The 15,946-nt window shown below is 40.2% G+C and overlaps 4 protein-coding genes and 1 long non-coding RNA gene across 13 annotated transcripts in view; 2 read left to right on the top strand and 3 right to left on the bottom strand.

Annotated features, from left to right (window-relative positions):
* Positions 1-494: 494 nt before the first annotated feature.
* LOC104805915 (ABC transporter C family member 8-like) lies at positions 495-6,455 on the top strand. 2 transcript variants are annotated; one of them, XM_010530624.2, is made up of 13 exons: positions 495-535; positions 840-1,775; positions 2,032-3,035; positions 3,137-3,457; positions 3,540-3,626; positions 3,704-4,300; positions 4,374-4,538; positions 4,626-4,920; positions 5,010-5,224; positions 5,324-5,629; positions 5,715-5,778; positions 5,864-6,103; positions 6,210-6,455. In XM_010530624.2, exons 1-13 carry the CDS (start codon positions 520-522, stop codon positions 6,335-6,337), a joined length of 4,374 nt encoding a protein of 1,457 aa, XP_010528926.1. In that variant the 5' UTR covers positions 495-519; the 3' UTR covers positions 6,338-6,455. The 2 variants fall into 2 exon arrangements, with proteins under 2 accessions (XP_010528926.1, XP_019057111.1); XM_019201566.1 differs by lacking the exons at positions 495-535; positions 840-1,775 and having other exon boundaries at positions 2,131-2,349; positions 2,439-3,035.
* LOC104805914 lies at positions 3,153-3,677 on the bottom strand. Its single transcript, XR_770572.1, has 3 exons — positions 3,591-3,677; positions 3,335-3,485; positions 3,153-3,233 (listed from the first exon to the last, which is right to left on the bottom strand). It is a non-coding gene; the product is annotated as an uncharacterized LOC104805914 (long non-coding RNA).
* A 78-nt stretch (positions 6,456-6,533) lies between the features above and the next one.
* On the bottom strand, positions 6,534-10,753 carry LOC104805911. 3 transcript variants are annotated; one of them, XM_010530618.1, is made up of 11 exons: positions 10,561-10,753; positions 9,938-10,120; positions 9,133-9,823; positions 8,921-9,005; positions 8,658-8,745; positions 8,399-8,583; positions 8,174-8,306; positions 7,931-8,067; positions 7,733-7,807; positions 7,099-7,218; positions 6,534-6,771 (listed from the first exon to the last, which is right to left on the bottom strand). In XM_010530618.1, exons 1-11 carry the CDS (start codon positions 10,730-10,732, stop codon positions 6,676-6,678), a joined length of 1,965 nt encoding a protein of 654 aa, XP_010528920.1. In that variant the 5' UTR covers positions 10,733-10,753; the 3' UTR covers positions 6,534-6,675. The 3 variants fall into 3 exon arrangements, with proteins under 3 accessions (XP_010528920.1, XP_010528921.1, XP_010528922.1); XM_010530619.1 differs by having other exon boundaries at positions 9,938-10,078; XM_010530620.1 differs by having other exon boundaries at positions 9,938-10,158; positions 10,561-10,649.
* On the bottom strand, positions 9,991-14,322 carry LOC104805912 (exopolyphosphatase). 5 transcript variants are annotated; one of them, XM_010530623.1, is made up of 8 exons: positions 13,133-14,322; positions 12,746-12,898; positions 12,579-12,620; positions 12,432-12,512; positions 12,238-12,357; positions 11,604-11,702; positions 11,111-11,193; positions 9,991-10,078 (listed from the first exon to the last, which is right to left on the bottom strand). In XM_010530623.1, exons 1-7 carry the CDS (start codon positions 14,225-14,227, stop codon positions 11,155-11,157), a joined length of 1,629 nt encoding a protein of 542 aa, XP_010528925.1. In that variant the 5' UTR covers positions 14,228-14,322; the 3' UTR covers positions 9,991-10,078; positions 11,111-11,154. The 5 variants fall into 5 exon arrangements, with proteins under 5 accessions (XP_010528925.1, XP_019057113.1, XP_019057112.1 ...); XM_019201568.1 differs by having other exon boundaries at positions 10,034-10,120; XM_019201567.1 differs by having other exon boundaries at positions 10,071-10,158.
* An 887-nt stretch (positions 14,323-15,209) lies between these two features.
* The window catches only part of LOC104805910 (dnaJ homolog subfamily B member 6-like), a 1,762-nt gene continuing 1,025 nt past the window's right edge, over positions 15,210-15,946 (top strand). For both annotated transcript variants that reach the window (XM_010530617.2, XM_010530616.2), the window contains exons 1-3: positions 15,210-15,550; positions 15,684-15,771; positions 15,865-15,935. In XM_010530617.2, coding sequence (XP_010528919.1) covers positions 15,440-15,550; positions 15,684-15,771; positions 15,865-15,935 — 270 coding nt within the window. In that variant the 5' untranslated portion in view covers positions 15,210-15,439. The remainder of the gene's footprint in view (positions 15,551-15,683; positions 15,772-15,864; positions 15,936-15,946) is intronic.

Below are 15,946 nucleotides of genomic sequence, written 5' to 3'. Positions count from 1 at the left end.
AAATATTTTTAATCTAAACAAAAAAATTTAAATACGAACTAATAAATAGTTGACCATCCACGTGCTAAAAAGATTTGGCCCTTAAGATTATGAAAAATATATAATATCAATAAAATCAAATCAAATGATAAAAAAAAAATGTTTTGAAGAATTCATATTTCAATTATCTATTAGTTTATTCTCATACTTTCCTTTAAATTTTTTATATTGTTTTACTTCTTTCTGTTTTAAATTTTTTTAAGCAATAGTATGTTTGAAAAGGAATTGGCTTATATTAATTTTACAAAAGTGGGTGTATAAACATTTTTACAAAAGATTAAATGGTTAATAAACGAAAAATGTGACTTAGAAAATTTGAGCCTTGCTGCCACCACGTGTTTGTCGCTCGCTTTGACGTGTTTAACACGTTAAAACGATGACCAAATTCTAAAAGCTCCATTTTTTTTCCTTTTGTTTTTTGGCCTTCCATGAAAATTGACATTGTTTTTCCTCAGCTCTTGGAGTTGTCTGTCTTCTTCAATGGCGTTTTCTCTTTGTAAGACAGTGACCCACTTACTGGTTTTCCCATATTCTCCGAGTTTCAAGTCCCCTGTCTCCTTCTTTAAATGGTTTTGTCGTCAATCTGCTTAATTTCATGGTTGTGCTTGTGATTATGAAGGAGGTGTTGGACTTCTGTTCATCCAGTTCTCGTTTTGCTGTCTTTGGTGTTCGATGAAATGCCTTAGTTAACATGAATTCTTCTTCTTGTCGTCGCATGTGTATCTCTGTACTGAATATATATGTGTGTGTGTGTGTGTGTTGGTGATTTGATAAGCCATGGCTTGATGGATTTGATGCAGGGACCATTCCATGGTGTGACGGTGAACTGGATTTGGCCTCTTGTTGCTTCCAAAGAACAGTCATTGACCTCTTAAATCTGATATTCCTCTCTACCTTCTACCTGCTCGCCGTAATTGGTTTTATTTCAAAACACAGTATAGTTCGGGGAAACAAGAAGAACTGGTTCTTTGTGACAGCAGCCATACTTTGTTCTGTCACAAGCATCGCTTACATCGGTGCTGGATTAATGAATCTGATCGGCGATTCCAGAGACGACAGTGGCTTGCCTTGGTTTGTTTTCTTTGTCAGAGGAATCATCTGGGCCTCGTTTTCAGTCACATTGCTTGCCAATGGCTCCAAATGGATTGAGATTCTCATATCTGTTTGGTGGGTCACTTTTGCAATCTTGGATTCAGCTGTGAAAACAGAGATTTTAGCGAGAGGAGATGGTATCTCGATTGCTGAAATCGTAACTTGGCCATCAAGTCTTTTGCTTCTCTTTTGCAGCTACAAGAACTCCATTGATTCTCCCTCTCAAGATCGGAGGGAAACAGGTCTTTCTGATCCTCTATTGACTGAAAACCCTAGAAAGAACTTGCTGACACTATCCAAAGCCGGGTTCTTCAGCAGAATATCATTTTCTTGGATCAATCCCTTGCTCTCAGAAGGCTACACGAAACCATTAGCCCTCGAAGATATCCCGAGTCTAGTCCCTGAGGATGAAGCTGAATTAGCTTATGAGAAATTTTCTCAAGCTTGGGATGCTCTTGTTTCGGACAAGAGGTCAGTGGACAAAAGAAAGTTGGCTTTTAGAGCCGTTTTGAAAGTATACCTAAGGGAAAACATGTACATTGCAGTTTGTGCCTTCCTCGGAATAGTTTCCGTTGTATCCCTTCCTCTCATGCTTTATGCTTTCGTGGAGTATGCAAACAGTAAGCAAAAAGATCTTCTTCAAGGTGCTTTCAATTTAGTTTGCCTGATAATACTGAAGCTGGTTGAATCTTTGACAACGAGGCATTGGCATTTTGCTGCGAGAAGATCAGGAATGAGGATACGATCTGCATTAATGGCTGCTGTGTATAGAAAGCAGCTGAAGTTATCGAGCTTGGGGAGGAAAAGGCATTCCACAGGAGAGATCGTGAATTATATCGCCATGGATGCTTATCGTATGGGAGAATTCCTTTGGTGGTTCCATACTGGATGGACTCTTAGGTGCTTTCAATTTAGTTTGCCTGATAATACTGAAGCTGGTTGAATCTTTGACAACGAGGCATTGGCATTTTGCTGCGAGAAGATCAGGAATGAGGATACGATCTGCATTAATGGCTGCTGTGTATAGAAAGCAGCTGAAGTTATCGAGCTTGGGGAGGAAAAGGCATTCCACAGGAGAGATCGTGAATTATATCGCCATGGATGCTTATCGTATGGGAGAATTCCTTTGGTGGTTCCATACTGGATGGATTCTTTCCCTGCAGCTTTTGCTTTCTACAGCCGTGCTTTACGGAATCGTTGGGACGGGAGCTTTCCCGGGCCTATGCCTTCTTCTCGTTTGCAGTTTCCTCAACGTACCCTTCGCAAAGATGCTTCAGAACTTCCAGGCAGAGTTTATGGTTGCACAGGATAAGCGGTTGAGAGCCACCTCAGAAATTCTCAACAGTATGAAAGTCATTAAGCTGCAGTCATGGGAAGAGGAATTCAAGAAAAGGATTGAGTCTTATCGTACCGACGAGTTCAAGTGGCTGGCTAAGACTCAACTGATGAAAGCCGTCAGCTCCTTTCTGTATTGGATGTCCCCTACAGTAGTTTCTTCCGTGATATTTGTAGGGTGTGCTCTGTTGAAGAGTGCTCCACTGAATGCAAGCACCATTTTCACCGTCTTAGCTACACTGAGAGTCATGTCGGAACCCGCCAAGGTTCTGCCCGAGGCTATTTCTGCAACCATCCAAATGAATGTCTCTTTTGAAAGGATTAACAACTTCCTGCAAGACGACGAGGTTGTAAGAACTGAAACTGAGCAGGAGAAACCTGTAGAAGTTGTTAACATAAAAACAGGTAACTTCGGTTGGTATGATCCAGAGATCAAGATTCCAACTCTTCAAAACATAGATTTGGGGATAAAGCATGGCCAGAAGGTTGCGGTCTGTGGACCCGTCGGGGCAGGAAAGTCATCGCTGCTTCATGCAATACTTGGAGAAATACCGAAAGTTTCTGGAATGGTAAGGAAGCAGCTACCGAGTTTCATATATATATATATGTATACCCTCAGTTTCTTCTAAATAATGTTTGAATCTTTTCCCGGTTTCCGTCATTGAAACAGGTAAAAGTGTATGGATCGATTGCATATGTATCTCAAACTTCTTGGATCCAGAGTGGTAATATCCGAGACAACATTCTTTACGGAAAGCCGATGGAAACTGAAAGATACAATGCAGCTATAAGAGCTTGTGCTTTGAATAAGGACGTAGAGAGTTTTCCCAATGGCGATCTTACAGAAATAGGGCAAAGAGGGCTTAACTTGAGTGGAGGACAGAAGCAAAGGATTCAGCTCGCTCGTGCTGTATATAATGATGCTGATATTTATCTCCTTGATGATCCTTTCAGTGCCGTGGATGCACATACAGCCGGAGAACTTTTCCATGTAACTGAATGCTCGTATTAGATGATTCCTAGTTAAGCATTTTATACAAATGACTGGTTAATATGGAGATTTCTGACTGCAGGAATGTGTTGTGGACTCATTAAGAGATAAAACTGTCATTCTAGTCACTCACCAAGTGGAGTTTCTCTCTGAAGTCGATCAAATCTTGGTAAGTAGGAGTAGCTCGTGAACAGAGTTATATACTTTTACACCTTATCGGTTATTTATGTTGATGATCTTGATCAGGTTATGGAGGAAGGAAGGATCACTCAGGCGGGTAAGTGTGAAGAGCTCTTGAAGATGGGAGCTGCATTTCAACAGCTTGTGACTGCACACAAGGATGCAGTAACTGTATTACCACCTCAAATGAGTAAGAATGAAGATAGAGACAAATGGGGAGGAAATATCACTGTTGTTGAAAACAAAGAAGATGATATTGTTGAACAGAATAATGTTCATGGAGTTCAACTTACCGAAGAAGAAGAAAAAGAGACGGGTTATGTTGGATGGAAGCCTTTCATGGATTATATCAATGTCTCCCATGGATGGTTTCATCTCTGGTCATGCTTATTGATTCAGGTTGGCTTTGTTGCTTTACAAGCTTCAGCAACATACTGGCTAGCCTTTGCCATTGAGATTCCTGAAATCACTACAACAGTGGTTATTGGAGTTTACAGTATTCTCTCGGCTCTTGGTGTCGGTTTTGTGTACCTGAGAGGCTTTACAGTTGCTCAGCTTGGATTAAAAGCTTCCAAGGCCTTCTTTGCTGGTTTCACCAGTTCAATATTCCGAGCTCCGATGCTTTTCTTCGATTCTACTCCTGTTGGTCGGATCCTGACCCGAGTAAGATCCCTTGGCTTTACCGCTGAATCTGGATTCTGATATGATCTGATTGTTTTGGTATTTAATAATGCAGGCTTCATCTGATTTGAGCGTCTTAGATTTCAACATTCCATTCTCGTTTATATACGTGGTGGGTACGGCTTTTGAGCTCGTAGCAAATATTCTTGTGATGGCATCGGTTACGTGGCAAGTAATCGTTGTCGCTCTTCTTGCTATGGCAGCAACGAAGTATGTTCAGGTAATTAGTTACATATATCTTTATCCCCCCTGGTTCCTGCAAAAAGGGAAGCCATTACTAACAACTGTTTCTTCTTTGCTGAGAAAGGATTACTATCTTGCCTCTGCAAGGGAACTAATTAGGATAAACGGAACAACGAAAGCTCCGGTAATGAACTATGCAACAGAGACGACACTCGGAGTTGTGACGATACGTGCTTTCGGATCAGAAGAAAGGTTCTTTAAAAACTACCTGAAGCTCATAGACATGGATGCTGGGCTTTTCTTTCTATCAAACGCAGCCATGGAGTGGGTGATTATGAGGATAGAGACTCTTCAAAACTTGACTCTAATCACTTGTGCTCTTCTTCTCATCCTTATTCCTAATGAATACATAGCTCCAGGTGCACTCATTCATCCAACTCTTTTATATATCTTTCCCCTCTTCTGATTGGGCTGAAGGGTTTTGCATGAACATTACTTGGTGTTGCAGGGCTCGTAGGGCTTTCACTCTCCTATGCATTAACACTGACGCGATCTCAGGTTTTCCTGACCAGATGGTATTGCACCTTATCGAATTCCATCATTTCAGTAGAAAGGATTCAACAGTATACGCACATACCGGCTGAGCCTCCAGCAATTGTGGAGGAAAACAGGCCGCCGTCCTCGTGGCCTTCCAATGGTACAATACAGTTGCAGGAGCTTAAGGTAAGAACCAATGGTTTCAATCTGAATCATTCATTACTTACTATGAGGATGGATAAAGTAAGAAGGATCAGTAACCATTGCTGCTTACTTTTGTTTCAGATAAGGTATCGCCTGACTGCTCCGCTGATTCTCAAAGGAATCTCTTGCACATTCAAGGAAGGGACAAGAGTAGGAGTTGTCGGAAGAACGGGTAGTGGCAAAAGCACCTTAATCAGTGCTCTATTTCGCTTGGTGGAACCAGCAAGCGGTCGTATACTGATTGATGGAATTGACATATGTAGCATCGGCCTGAAAGATCTGAGAATGAAACTCAGTATCATTCCTCAAGAACCAACTCTTTTCCGGGGCTGCATAAGAACCAACCTCGACCCTTTAGGCCTTTACTCTGATGATGAAATATGGAAGGTGATACATAACGAACGCTGCCCAATAACATCATTTGCGAGATTTCTAAATCAGATACTGAAAAATGTAGTTCTATACTCTGCAGGCACTAGAGAAGTGTCAGCTCAAGGCTACAGTTAGCAATCTGCCAAACAAACTCGATTCCTCGGGTGAGTCTTTGAATCATCGAGCAAAGTTTGTTCCTTTCCGAAACATGATGAACTCTTTGCATGGTTTGGTTTTTTGATGTTGAAGTAAGCGATGAAGGCGAGAACTGGAGCATCGGGCAGAGACAGCTGTTCTGTCTTGGAAGAGTACTGCTGAAAAAGAACAGAATATTAGTGTTGGATGAAGCTACGGCTTCCATCGACTCAGCTACTGACGCCATTATACAGAGAACCATAAGACAAGAGCTTGCCGAATGCACAGTGATAACAGTTGCTCATAGAGTTCCAACTGTAATAGACAGTGACATGGTCTTGGTTCTGTCCTTCGGTATATACCCTTTCTTTGTGACCCTCCTCGCATTCTTTTTTATTGTAATTACCCTCTTTTTTCCTCATAGTTTTATGGCAATGGGGTTTGATACGGATTTTCTCAGGAAACCTGATCGAATATGATAAACCGTCGAAGCTGATGGAGATTGATTCTTCCTTCTCCAAGCTTGTGGCTGAGTATTGGGCTAGTTGCAGGGGAAGTTCTTCTGGAGATCTTCAAATCCATAAGTAAATGCAACAACCTTGTTTTAGATTAATTTCTTTCAGACCGGCAAACTCTGTGAAACCGTTTGGAGTCATTTGAAGCATGTGCATTATATGGGAATCATACAAAATTGTGATTCACTAGTCGAAGACTATTCAGGAGAGCTCGAATTCAGCCCCATGGCTTAATACTTGTTGCGACAAAAAGAACTGAACGTAGTGGGTCATACCTAAGTCTGTAAGCTTCTTAACTGTTGTATTCACATTGGAAACTCTGCTCATGTGATCTATGAGAGGTTTAAACATTTGAAAAAAAAAAATGCTTCCACGTCAATCAATATGATCTTACCGACTGTGGCAATGGGCTCAGTCCATTGTTGATGCTGTGATTTTGTCAGCTGCTAACTCTTTTTTCCGTTTCAGTTCTTTCTTCGAGTTCTTCGGGTTATCCATGCGAGAAACCTGTTCGAAAGATTTTCCGGAAAAATAAGTTCAGGTTTCAAAACCTTGTTAATACAGCCATGTACTAACCCTCAATCACATTATTTGAGACAAGTTTAAACCTTGTTTAACTTAGAATGTTTTTCATATCCATGATGAAATTTGAACCAAGTGACTAATCACCCAATTTCATACTGAATCCAAACTTCAAAATTATGAACCAGATCACTAGGGATGAATAAAGCAAAAAACTTTACGGGTTTAAAATTGCATTTCGAAGTAAATGCAGACTCATGTTTGAAAACAAGGTTTGAATTGTTGAAGGCAGTGAGGGAGGGAGGGACTTACAATATGAGATTTCCACTGGATTTTCTTGCGTGCTTCTGAACTACTAACAGGTTGCGGATGATCACCAACATGGCTGAATATGTGAACGAGTACCACTGCATCTAGAGCTGCGTATTCTAACTGCAAAACCCCGAATTATTACCCAATTGAACAATCAAATATTTGGCTTCTCTATGAGCAAGCACATAATCCTGTTCTAATGCTCACAATGTTTTTATATATACACACATGCGCGCACAAAGCAGAACATTGCTGAAAATAAATAACCAAACAAGCGACTAAATTATGCACTTACAGGATTTTCTAGGTAAAATTTTAATAAAAACATTTTCTCGATCAAAAAGGAAAACAACAGAGTAGTGTCAGATAATAATTCTTGATTTTCTTTAGAAACGGCAGTTTAATTTTTTGTTTTGCCATCTTCTCTTTGTGGAATGAGATGCAAATTACCTAAAGCACGTGCAACTAAAAATCCAAAGAAAAAAGGGTAAAAAAACAGAGAATTATACAGAGCAAATGCTCACCAGACTGTGGCTCCTAGTAATGTAAAGACCAAAACATGGATTCTCTAGCAGTTGTTGTTCTTGGTTCAATTGGGTCCTAGTAGCTATAGCGAGAACTAGTAAAGCAATACCTGATTCTGGCTCAAAGGTCTTTGTTCCCAATTACTGTTCCGTCTCGTTTTGTTCAATCCCACTCCCAATATTTTCTGATACAGAGAAAGGATAGTGATAGAGAATAATCATACTCGGATTTGACATCTATCATCTACGCATTACTAATTAGACTAAGACATTGAACTCCCATAACATTTATAGACATCATAGTTCACCTTTGTTAGTCCTGACAAACCACCACATGGTTCTTTGAAAACATTCTGAATGTCTAGCAACATGTCATAGCGCTTGAAACATTCCAAATCCTCATATGAATGCGCTAATTGCTTTATGTCACAAAGGAAATTATAACCTGCAAAAAAAATAATAGTAATAATAAATAGATAGCGAGGACATTGCTCAGTCAAATACAAGAACAAGCCATTTCACTGATCTTAACAAGGATAGCTGTCCCATACCGAGCTTTAGTATTCTACACGATTGCAAAATCTGAGTTAGGCATTCATCCAAAATTTCAGAAGCATCATTTGAAAGCTTTATCAAGTCAAGGATGAAAACTTTGCTATCAGAAGCAATTTGCATGATTGAAACCTAAAACAAGTTGCACGTAATATTGGTTAGAATCCTTCAATATATCAAAGCCTCTGTTACAAATTTCAAATTTGAATATATTGAGTGACTACCTTGTTCGGCTTGCTACCTTTTATATGATTTGGTTTCCACTCACAGTCAACACCCACAACTCTACACCCTTCAAGATATGAAGTTGCTTTTCTCAACTCATCAACTTCATCAACCCAATTTACATCTTCCACAGCCAAATCATTTAGACACAGAAAGCGGCCACCAATCAAACCTACTTCAGCATCTGAACAAAGTCAAGAATACCATGTCAGTCTTATCCCTATAAAGACACTCAACGTAGTACAATGTAGCATATACCTTTAGTTCTTGCAACATTTTCAAGTGAATATCGATCACACAATTCATCAACCTTCTCATAGTAACCAGCTTCCATTGCCAAGTAAACCTTAAAAACAACCAAAATTAAGAACCTACTGAAGCATCATGCAAAGGAATGTCAAATCGAAATAGCAAGAAATCTCTCTTTGTAGAAGAAAATGGTATTGGTCGTTCATATTGGTATAAATAACCACACTGGATTATAAAAGTTTCTTAATGAATAGCTACACATAAGTGCTTACCAAATACTCGAGCAATTGTCTATCACCATTTGCCCTTACTTCAGCAACATCCCAACATGCTTTTTCTGCTAGGATCTTCAGGGCACTGCATGTTTAGGAGGGGAAACGATTGGTCCTTCATTTCTCATCAGTTGGGTACAGTTATCACAGAGAAAAAAATAAGAGGAAAAAAGCTGTATTCAAGAGATTAAAAAAAAACAACTGCAACCTACTTTTCTTTGCACTTCTGATACAGATCAGGAAAATCCTGCCGGAGATTGCTTTTCTTTATAAGAGTATGTGCCTGCTTAAGCATGTTCCTTGCGTCATATTCTTGGACAAGAATACATAAGCTGGGTTTCCCCATGAAAGTAGCCCACTTCTCCGCAGCTTGGAAGTCGTTGTTCTCAACCATTTCTTGAAGTAAGGTCTGTCCAGGGAAGCAAATAGAGAAATGCTCTAATAGAGAGACTGCTATCATGTATGACTTTGATTTTATCAAGTTGGAAATGTATTGGTCCAAAAATGCACTTCCAGTAGCATAACCACATTTGTTCCAAGCTTCCGGCTGTGACAGGATATCATCAATGCTTGACAACCAGACGTCAAACACTTTAATGATCTTTTCCATTACCCTCTCATCATAGTCAATGGATCCTCTTTCACAAGCAAGGAGCAACTGAGCAGCTAAATTTCTCGCCAAAGAAAGATCTTCTTGACTTGTTCGGCCAGTTGCAGATTTGAGGAAACGACGAAGGGCGGATATTATCAAATGACTGAAACCTTCGCTATATAATCCAAATATAGGGAGCAGGTAAAGGCATTGAGCAATGAAAGTAGCAGGCCCGGGTTTGGGATTATTGTGTAGCACTTGGTGGACTTGATGTTGTAATGCTTGGAACTTCTTTGCCGCCTTACACGTGCCTGAAATGGAACATTCATCGAAAGAAAGAAAGAAAGAAACTAGAGAATCAATGCAATCGATTAAGAAAAAGTAGCCATAAGTGACCACTAAACAAGGATGAAGCAAGGTCATACCATGAACATAACATCCTTTGAGAAGGTATAAGAACACAATTGGAGACACATAGGTCAAATCTGAAAAAGCATGTAGACACAAAGTTCCTGCTGATTCCTGATCAGTAGTAGCTTCTTCACCCCGTACGTCTGCAACCGATCCTTCGGGATCCAAACCCATCCAAGATATATGAAAGACGAATCCTAGAAAATTTGAATTTCCACTTCACCGAGTGAAAATCCTAATGTTCGTGCAGAGATATCAAGTCAAACTCAACACAAAATTCAAGAAAAAGGAAGAATCAAGCATCTCGAGATCATCCGGACAACAGATGAAATCAAATCAAACAAAACGTAAATACAAACAGTTTCTCCCAAAAGTGAAATTCAAAGTCAAAACAGCAAATGTTTCGAGATGAAACAGTGATCAACAACCGCTCACACCTGGCTCTCTCAGAACCTGATAGATTTTCGAGCGGACACTTTCTCGAATGCGTACGAAGAGAGAGAACACTGGCAACCAAAATACAGCAGGAAAACCTTTTCGGTCAATCAATTTCGTAAATTCTTCTTGGTTTTCTCGGCAAATTAAAAAAAAAAACAGCCTTTTCACCGGGAATTCAGAAACCAGAAAGAAGACTTACCGGCGACGATTATGGGAGAAACACGGTTGAGTTGTTTGGAAGAAGGAAAAAGAACAATACGGAAATACGGAAGAGATACGGAAGGGTTGTTTGGAAGATGAGAAGGGGAGCGATACGGTGTGCGAGGGCCCACCGTATCTGTTCTTGGAACGGCAAAGCTCGGAGATTTCATTTCCTAGTGAACAGTACTGTCCCAAAGACTGGAAAAGGAAAATTAACCCAATACTCGAGGGTATTTATGTCTTCTTGTTATCGAACACGCTCATGGGCCGCTTCAGGCCCAGTTAGCCCTTGAAAACTTGTAAAAAAAAAAAACAAAACAAAAACCGTCGTTTTCTATTTCCAGTATAACACTGCGTGCCGGCACCGGAGGATAAACAGCCTGCTGTTTCGAGCCTCAGGTAGAGCACTGTCTGCCGACACTGTCATAGGCCTTGAATGACATGCACAAGGTTTTGATACAAATGAAAAGCATTTCGGCGTGATGATGATGAAGAGATGCCGTAATGAAATGTCCCAAAAGACGAGATATGGGAAACGTTTCTTGTACCTCAAAGTCAAAGCAAAGGACTCGGAGTCTTGTCTGATCCATATTCAGGAGGAAGATACAACCACCATTTTCTTGTTGAACAGCTGCAAGATCAAAAGACACAAAGAAACCAACATAAAGTTACATGATTTCTTGTTGATGATCTCTATTTCAAGTAGAATTTCTGACCTTTTCTTACACAAGAAAATAAAAATACCGAACATACATTGTAATATAAGTAAAGATCTGTTGATGTTTGATAGTCACTTACTGCAAACAATTCAAGCATTGGGTATCGCCCCTTTTAGGAAACAGAAACTGAAAACCTAAACTTTTCAATCACTAGAAGTTTGACCATTCAAATATATAGAGAGGATCACGTAAACTTCATCCACTTCTTTTTCACATGAGACTAAGAACAGATATCTCGAAAAAGTTAGGAGCTTTTTCCATGTTTTTCTTTTTTAAAATGGAAAATGGAAAAAGAGTTTTGTTTGATGAGTGGATTACTTACCGTTTCGAAACGCTCCAGCTCTTGCTTCAATTGCGTTGCCTCGCACACATTGTCTATACCATCTTCCACCAGTTTATCGTGACTGCGTTGTTTCACAACCTGCAAAAAGTAAACACAATTTCCCACGATGGAAAACTAAGCAAAATAGAACATTCGAAAGACAGACTTAAAAGTTTGAAACTTTCACAAGGTTCGAGAAATTCGACTTATACTCTCGGCCTCTCGGGACACAAGAAAGATCCAAAATACAGTATAAACTGTAACTACAAGCTTAGCTTTATTATTTGTGTGTTTGCTTTGTTTTCGGTGTACATCAATACTAAACATACTCTGGTTCTGGTGTCAATATAAAGCAAAAAAACAAAACAGGGTGATTTAAAATCTTTTACGGATTTGAAGTTCTGTGCAAGATTAAAAAAAAATTCGCCTTTTTGGAGATAAATATCCTTGGGCCAAAAAATTGAAAACAATTGAAACTAAAGGAACTCTTCTAGGATCCAAAATTTGCATTTTACAGCTTATCTTATCCCCATGAAGATACTCATTTCCGAAAGGTAATGACTGCGACTCAAGAGCCACTAAGACAATAGGGTTTGGAGCTTTGGAAGCAACAGTACATTGAAAAACGACTTACAAGTCTGAAGCCTTCACATGATTCAAGAAAATCAACTTCTTGGAGATCTATGTTCTCACTCTGTTGTAGAATAACAGCTAACCGTATAACCGAACACATGATCATGTACTTCTGCTTTGTCTGCAATGGATAGAACAAGCATCATGACAACCACGACAAGAATCTGAAAATTGAATGATGAGAAGCAGCGGTACCTCTTTAGTGAAGTCTTTAAGAGAAGCATGATCAAGCTTCGGAAATTTCTTTCTCTGGTATCTCGTGAGCAGCGCTATAAGCTGAAATTCAACAGAGGCTAATCAGATAAGCCGGAAATCTTCAAGTTATAGAGTTAACTACTGTACCTTGACCTCCCCAGCAGTATAGCCTTGGAGATGATCCCCGTTCTTAACAAAAGGAAAACAACAATTTAGACCGTCCAAGGAAAGGTTCAAATACGAATTCAAATCTGCATTTGATAAGCTTTTTATGTTGACAAGATTGGATAAATACATGTTACAGTGGAACCGACCTTTATGATATGATAAGACTGCTTATGGTAACCCTTATTACCAGTGGAGGCCCCAATGTTGTGCAGCAAGCAGGCAGCTTCAAGATACTCAAAATCCTTGTCGTCTAAGGCAGAACCAAGATCAGTGCACTTCCTCAAACCAGCAAAGATCTCCTGAAATTTGGCGGCTGTTTATCAAATTTAGTATAGTAAAAACGGCTCTTACAGAGTTGAAAACGGAAATATATTCAAGAACAACTACACCAAATATGGCTAGAAAACACTTAAAAGCCTCCCTATTGACAAATTTCCTCATCAAACGATATGGTGGAAACAAGAATCTATCTTCGCTACTCAATTAATTAAATCACGATTACTTGCTTGTAGATGCTGAAGATAAGGATGTACCTTTGCAATCTTAGCACAGTGTACAGCACAATTCATTCTCTTCCTGCCATTGAACCGAGTGGCAAGCCGCATGACAGATCTCCACCTCGCATTGGCATTCAAATCATGCAATCCATCAAAAGCCTTAGCCAGAGAATCAGTAATTAATCCCTCACCCAATGCATATTCCGACACCTCCATTTCATTGATACTAAGAACCTCGAATATCTCCTCCAACAATATCGCCCCAGCAACTATGAACTCTGATCTTCTCTTGAAAACCCCATCTCTCCGAATCTGCTCTTCTTCTCCTTCACTGCATAGTCTCTCCACAACATTGCTCAGCTCTCTTCTACTAAATCTCCAATCCCTCTTGAAATTCTCCAAATGCATTCCACACATATGACCTCCATAGCCACTGAAAACTGCGTTCTCAAGAGCCCTTATTGTTCCCGAAGATCCGACAACCATCTCAAAACCACCAGATTCCTTCACTTTATCTGCTATTCGGGACTCACCTATCACAGAACGGATATACTCTCTCATTTTATCCAAACCAAGACCACTTTTTACAAACTTTTGCGTCAGATTCACATGACCTAGCTTCAAGGAAGCAGCAAATTTCACATCGCCACGCTTACCCACCACAAATTCAGTAGACCCACCTCCTATATCGACACACAACACGGATTTCTCAAAAACGGGCAGAAACTGAAGCACGCCCAGATAAACGAACCTCGCTTCCTCTTCACCCGATAGCACATCAACCTGGAATCCGACATCCTCGTAGACTGCCTCCAGAAAGTGTTTCTGATTCTCCGCCTCGCGCAGGGCTTCCGTCGCAACGCAGCGAGTCTGGTCACATGACAGGTTGTGGGAGAGGATCAAACTTTTGAATTTCCGGAGAGATTGGAGCGCGCGAACCTGGGATTGAGGGGAGATTGAGGTCGGAGATTCGCGGGAAAGTACAACGGGTTCTTTGAGTTTCTCGATGGGAAAGAAAAATCTTCCAGAAGGGTCTGCGTGGACAATCAGAAGCTTGAAGGAGTTTGTTCCCATGTCAATGGAGGCGAAGAGTGATGGTGAATTCGAATTTATTTGCATATTCGGGTTCATTGTCGTTCTCTTTCTTCTTCTGGTTCTACCAGCCCTTCCTCCCAAGTAGAGTGATCGACTGATTTACGAAGAATTGAAATTGATAGCTCACAACGACGCCGTTTCAATTGGATTCTTCTTACAATTTATTTTAGTTTTATACCTTTTCTCTAATTTCGTATGACATTTTCGTCTGCAAATCTTGACACCAAGAATGTCCGTAACTCCGTAACGTCTGTGTCCTTGTTCGCATTGGAAGATGCGATACTCGCAAAATTATCTTGTATAACTTTTGTCACACTTCGATGTGAAATGAGGAAACAAAATGAATCATTTTGATTAAAAAAATATATATAAACCTTGATAATTATATGAAAATGAAAATGACTGCAGAATAAATTAACGGTGGGAAGTCTTCACTTCAGAAAGAGGGGCTCGAAGGCCTGGTTTCATTTGAAGGCGCTCCGAGAAACCAAAACGGTGTCGTCTTTGGCTTGAGCAAAGGGCAAATTCTCTGCCAAAAAAAATATGAACTAGAGGAAATGGTCAAATAGGCACTCCAACAGAGAATATTGCTCAAATAACCCACTTGGTTCGCAGCAATTTCAATGTACACCACCGAAAAAAAAAAAATTTGCGACCTTATTACGACTAATATATAACTAATATACAACTTATTACGACTAATAAACTACTCTTATTTTAGTTGTATATTAGTTATATATTAGTCGTAATAAGGTCGCAAATTTTTTTTTTTTTTTTCGGTGGTGTACCCTGAAATTGCTGCGACCCAAGTGGGTTATTAGGGTTAAAACCCCCCACTCAACACGTCAGATTTAGGTATCGATGTGGCAATAACTGTAAATACGTCGAAATCCAGTGGTGAATCCGAAAATCCCAAACAAAATATCTAAGTCGCAAAGCTTTTTAGTTCATACAATCTGAAACGCAAGAAAAATCAAACCCTCTCGAACTTTCCTCTCCCTCCCTCCCTCTCTCTCTCCAAAGATATTTTGTTCTCTTCCCCCCCCTAAAAAAAATCTAGCCATTGCTTCTCATATATCTTCTCCGTCTCTTCTTCTTCTTCATCTCCTCATCGGCATCAACGGTGCCCATAATTCTTAGCCGTATCCTTTGGAATCGATTTCCGATGTTGAGATTGTAGCTTGTTCGAGAGGATCGTGGGGAGAAACAGAGAGAGATCGTAGGGAGGAGAGAGACAGAGATTCGGAGATGGCTTGCGAAGGAGGATCCAACGTTGGATCTAGCTACTACAAGGTGCTCGGGATTCGCCAGGATGCCTCCTTCTCCGACATTCGTACCGCTTATCGAAAGCTCGCTCTGGTACTCATACCGATTCTCTCTCACTGTTCCCACGAGTTTCGAACTTTTTATCTAGTATGTTTCGTTCAAAATTTTGTCTCATGATTCTCTTTTTAAAAAATTTTGTTTTTTTTTTGTTTGAAATTTCGTGAAGAAATGGCACCCGGATAGATACGCGAGGAATCCTGCCGTCGCCGGAGAAGCTAAACGCCGGTTTCAGCAAATCCAGGAGGCTTATTCTGGTAATTTCGACATTGACCATCCGCCCAAAATATCTTTCTAACGTCTGTTACTTTCGCCGTCAACTTCCGTCTAAATTCGTTTCCTTTTTACAGTTCTCTCTGACGGGGGCAAGCGATCAATGTACGACGCCGGAATATACGATCCCAATGATGATGATGACGAAGTCCGTACACT

The sequence above is a fragment of the Tarenaya hassleriana genome, unplaced genomic scaffold, assembly GCF_000463585.1.
Source record: "Tarenaya hassleriana unplaced genomic scaffold, ASM46358v1 Cleome11, whole genome shotgun sequence".
NCBI classification, from domain to species: Eukaryota; Viridiplantae; Streptophyta; class Magnoliopsida; order Brassicales; family Cleomaceae; genus Tarenaya; species Tarenaya hassleriana.
Note: the sequence above shows the minus strand (reverse complement) of the source record. Positions and strands in the feature narration are given on the sequence as shown.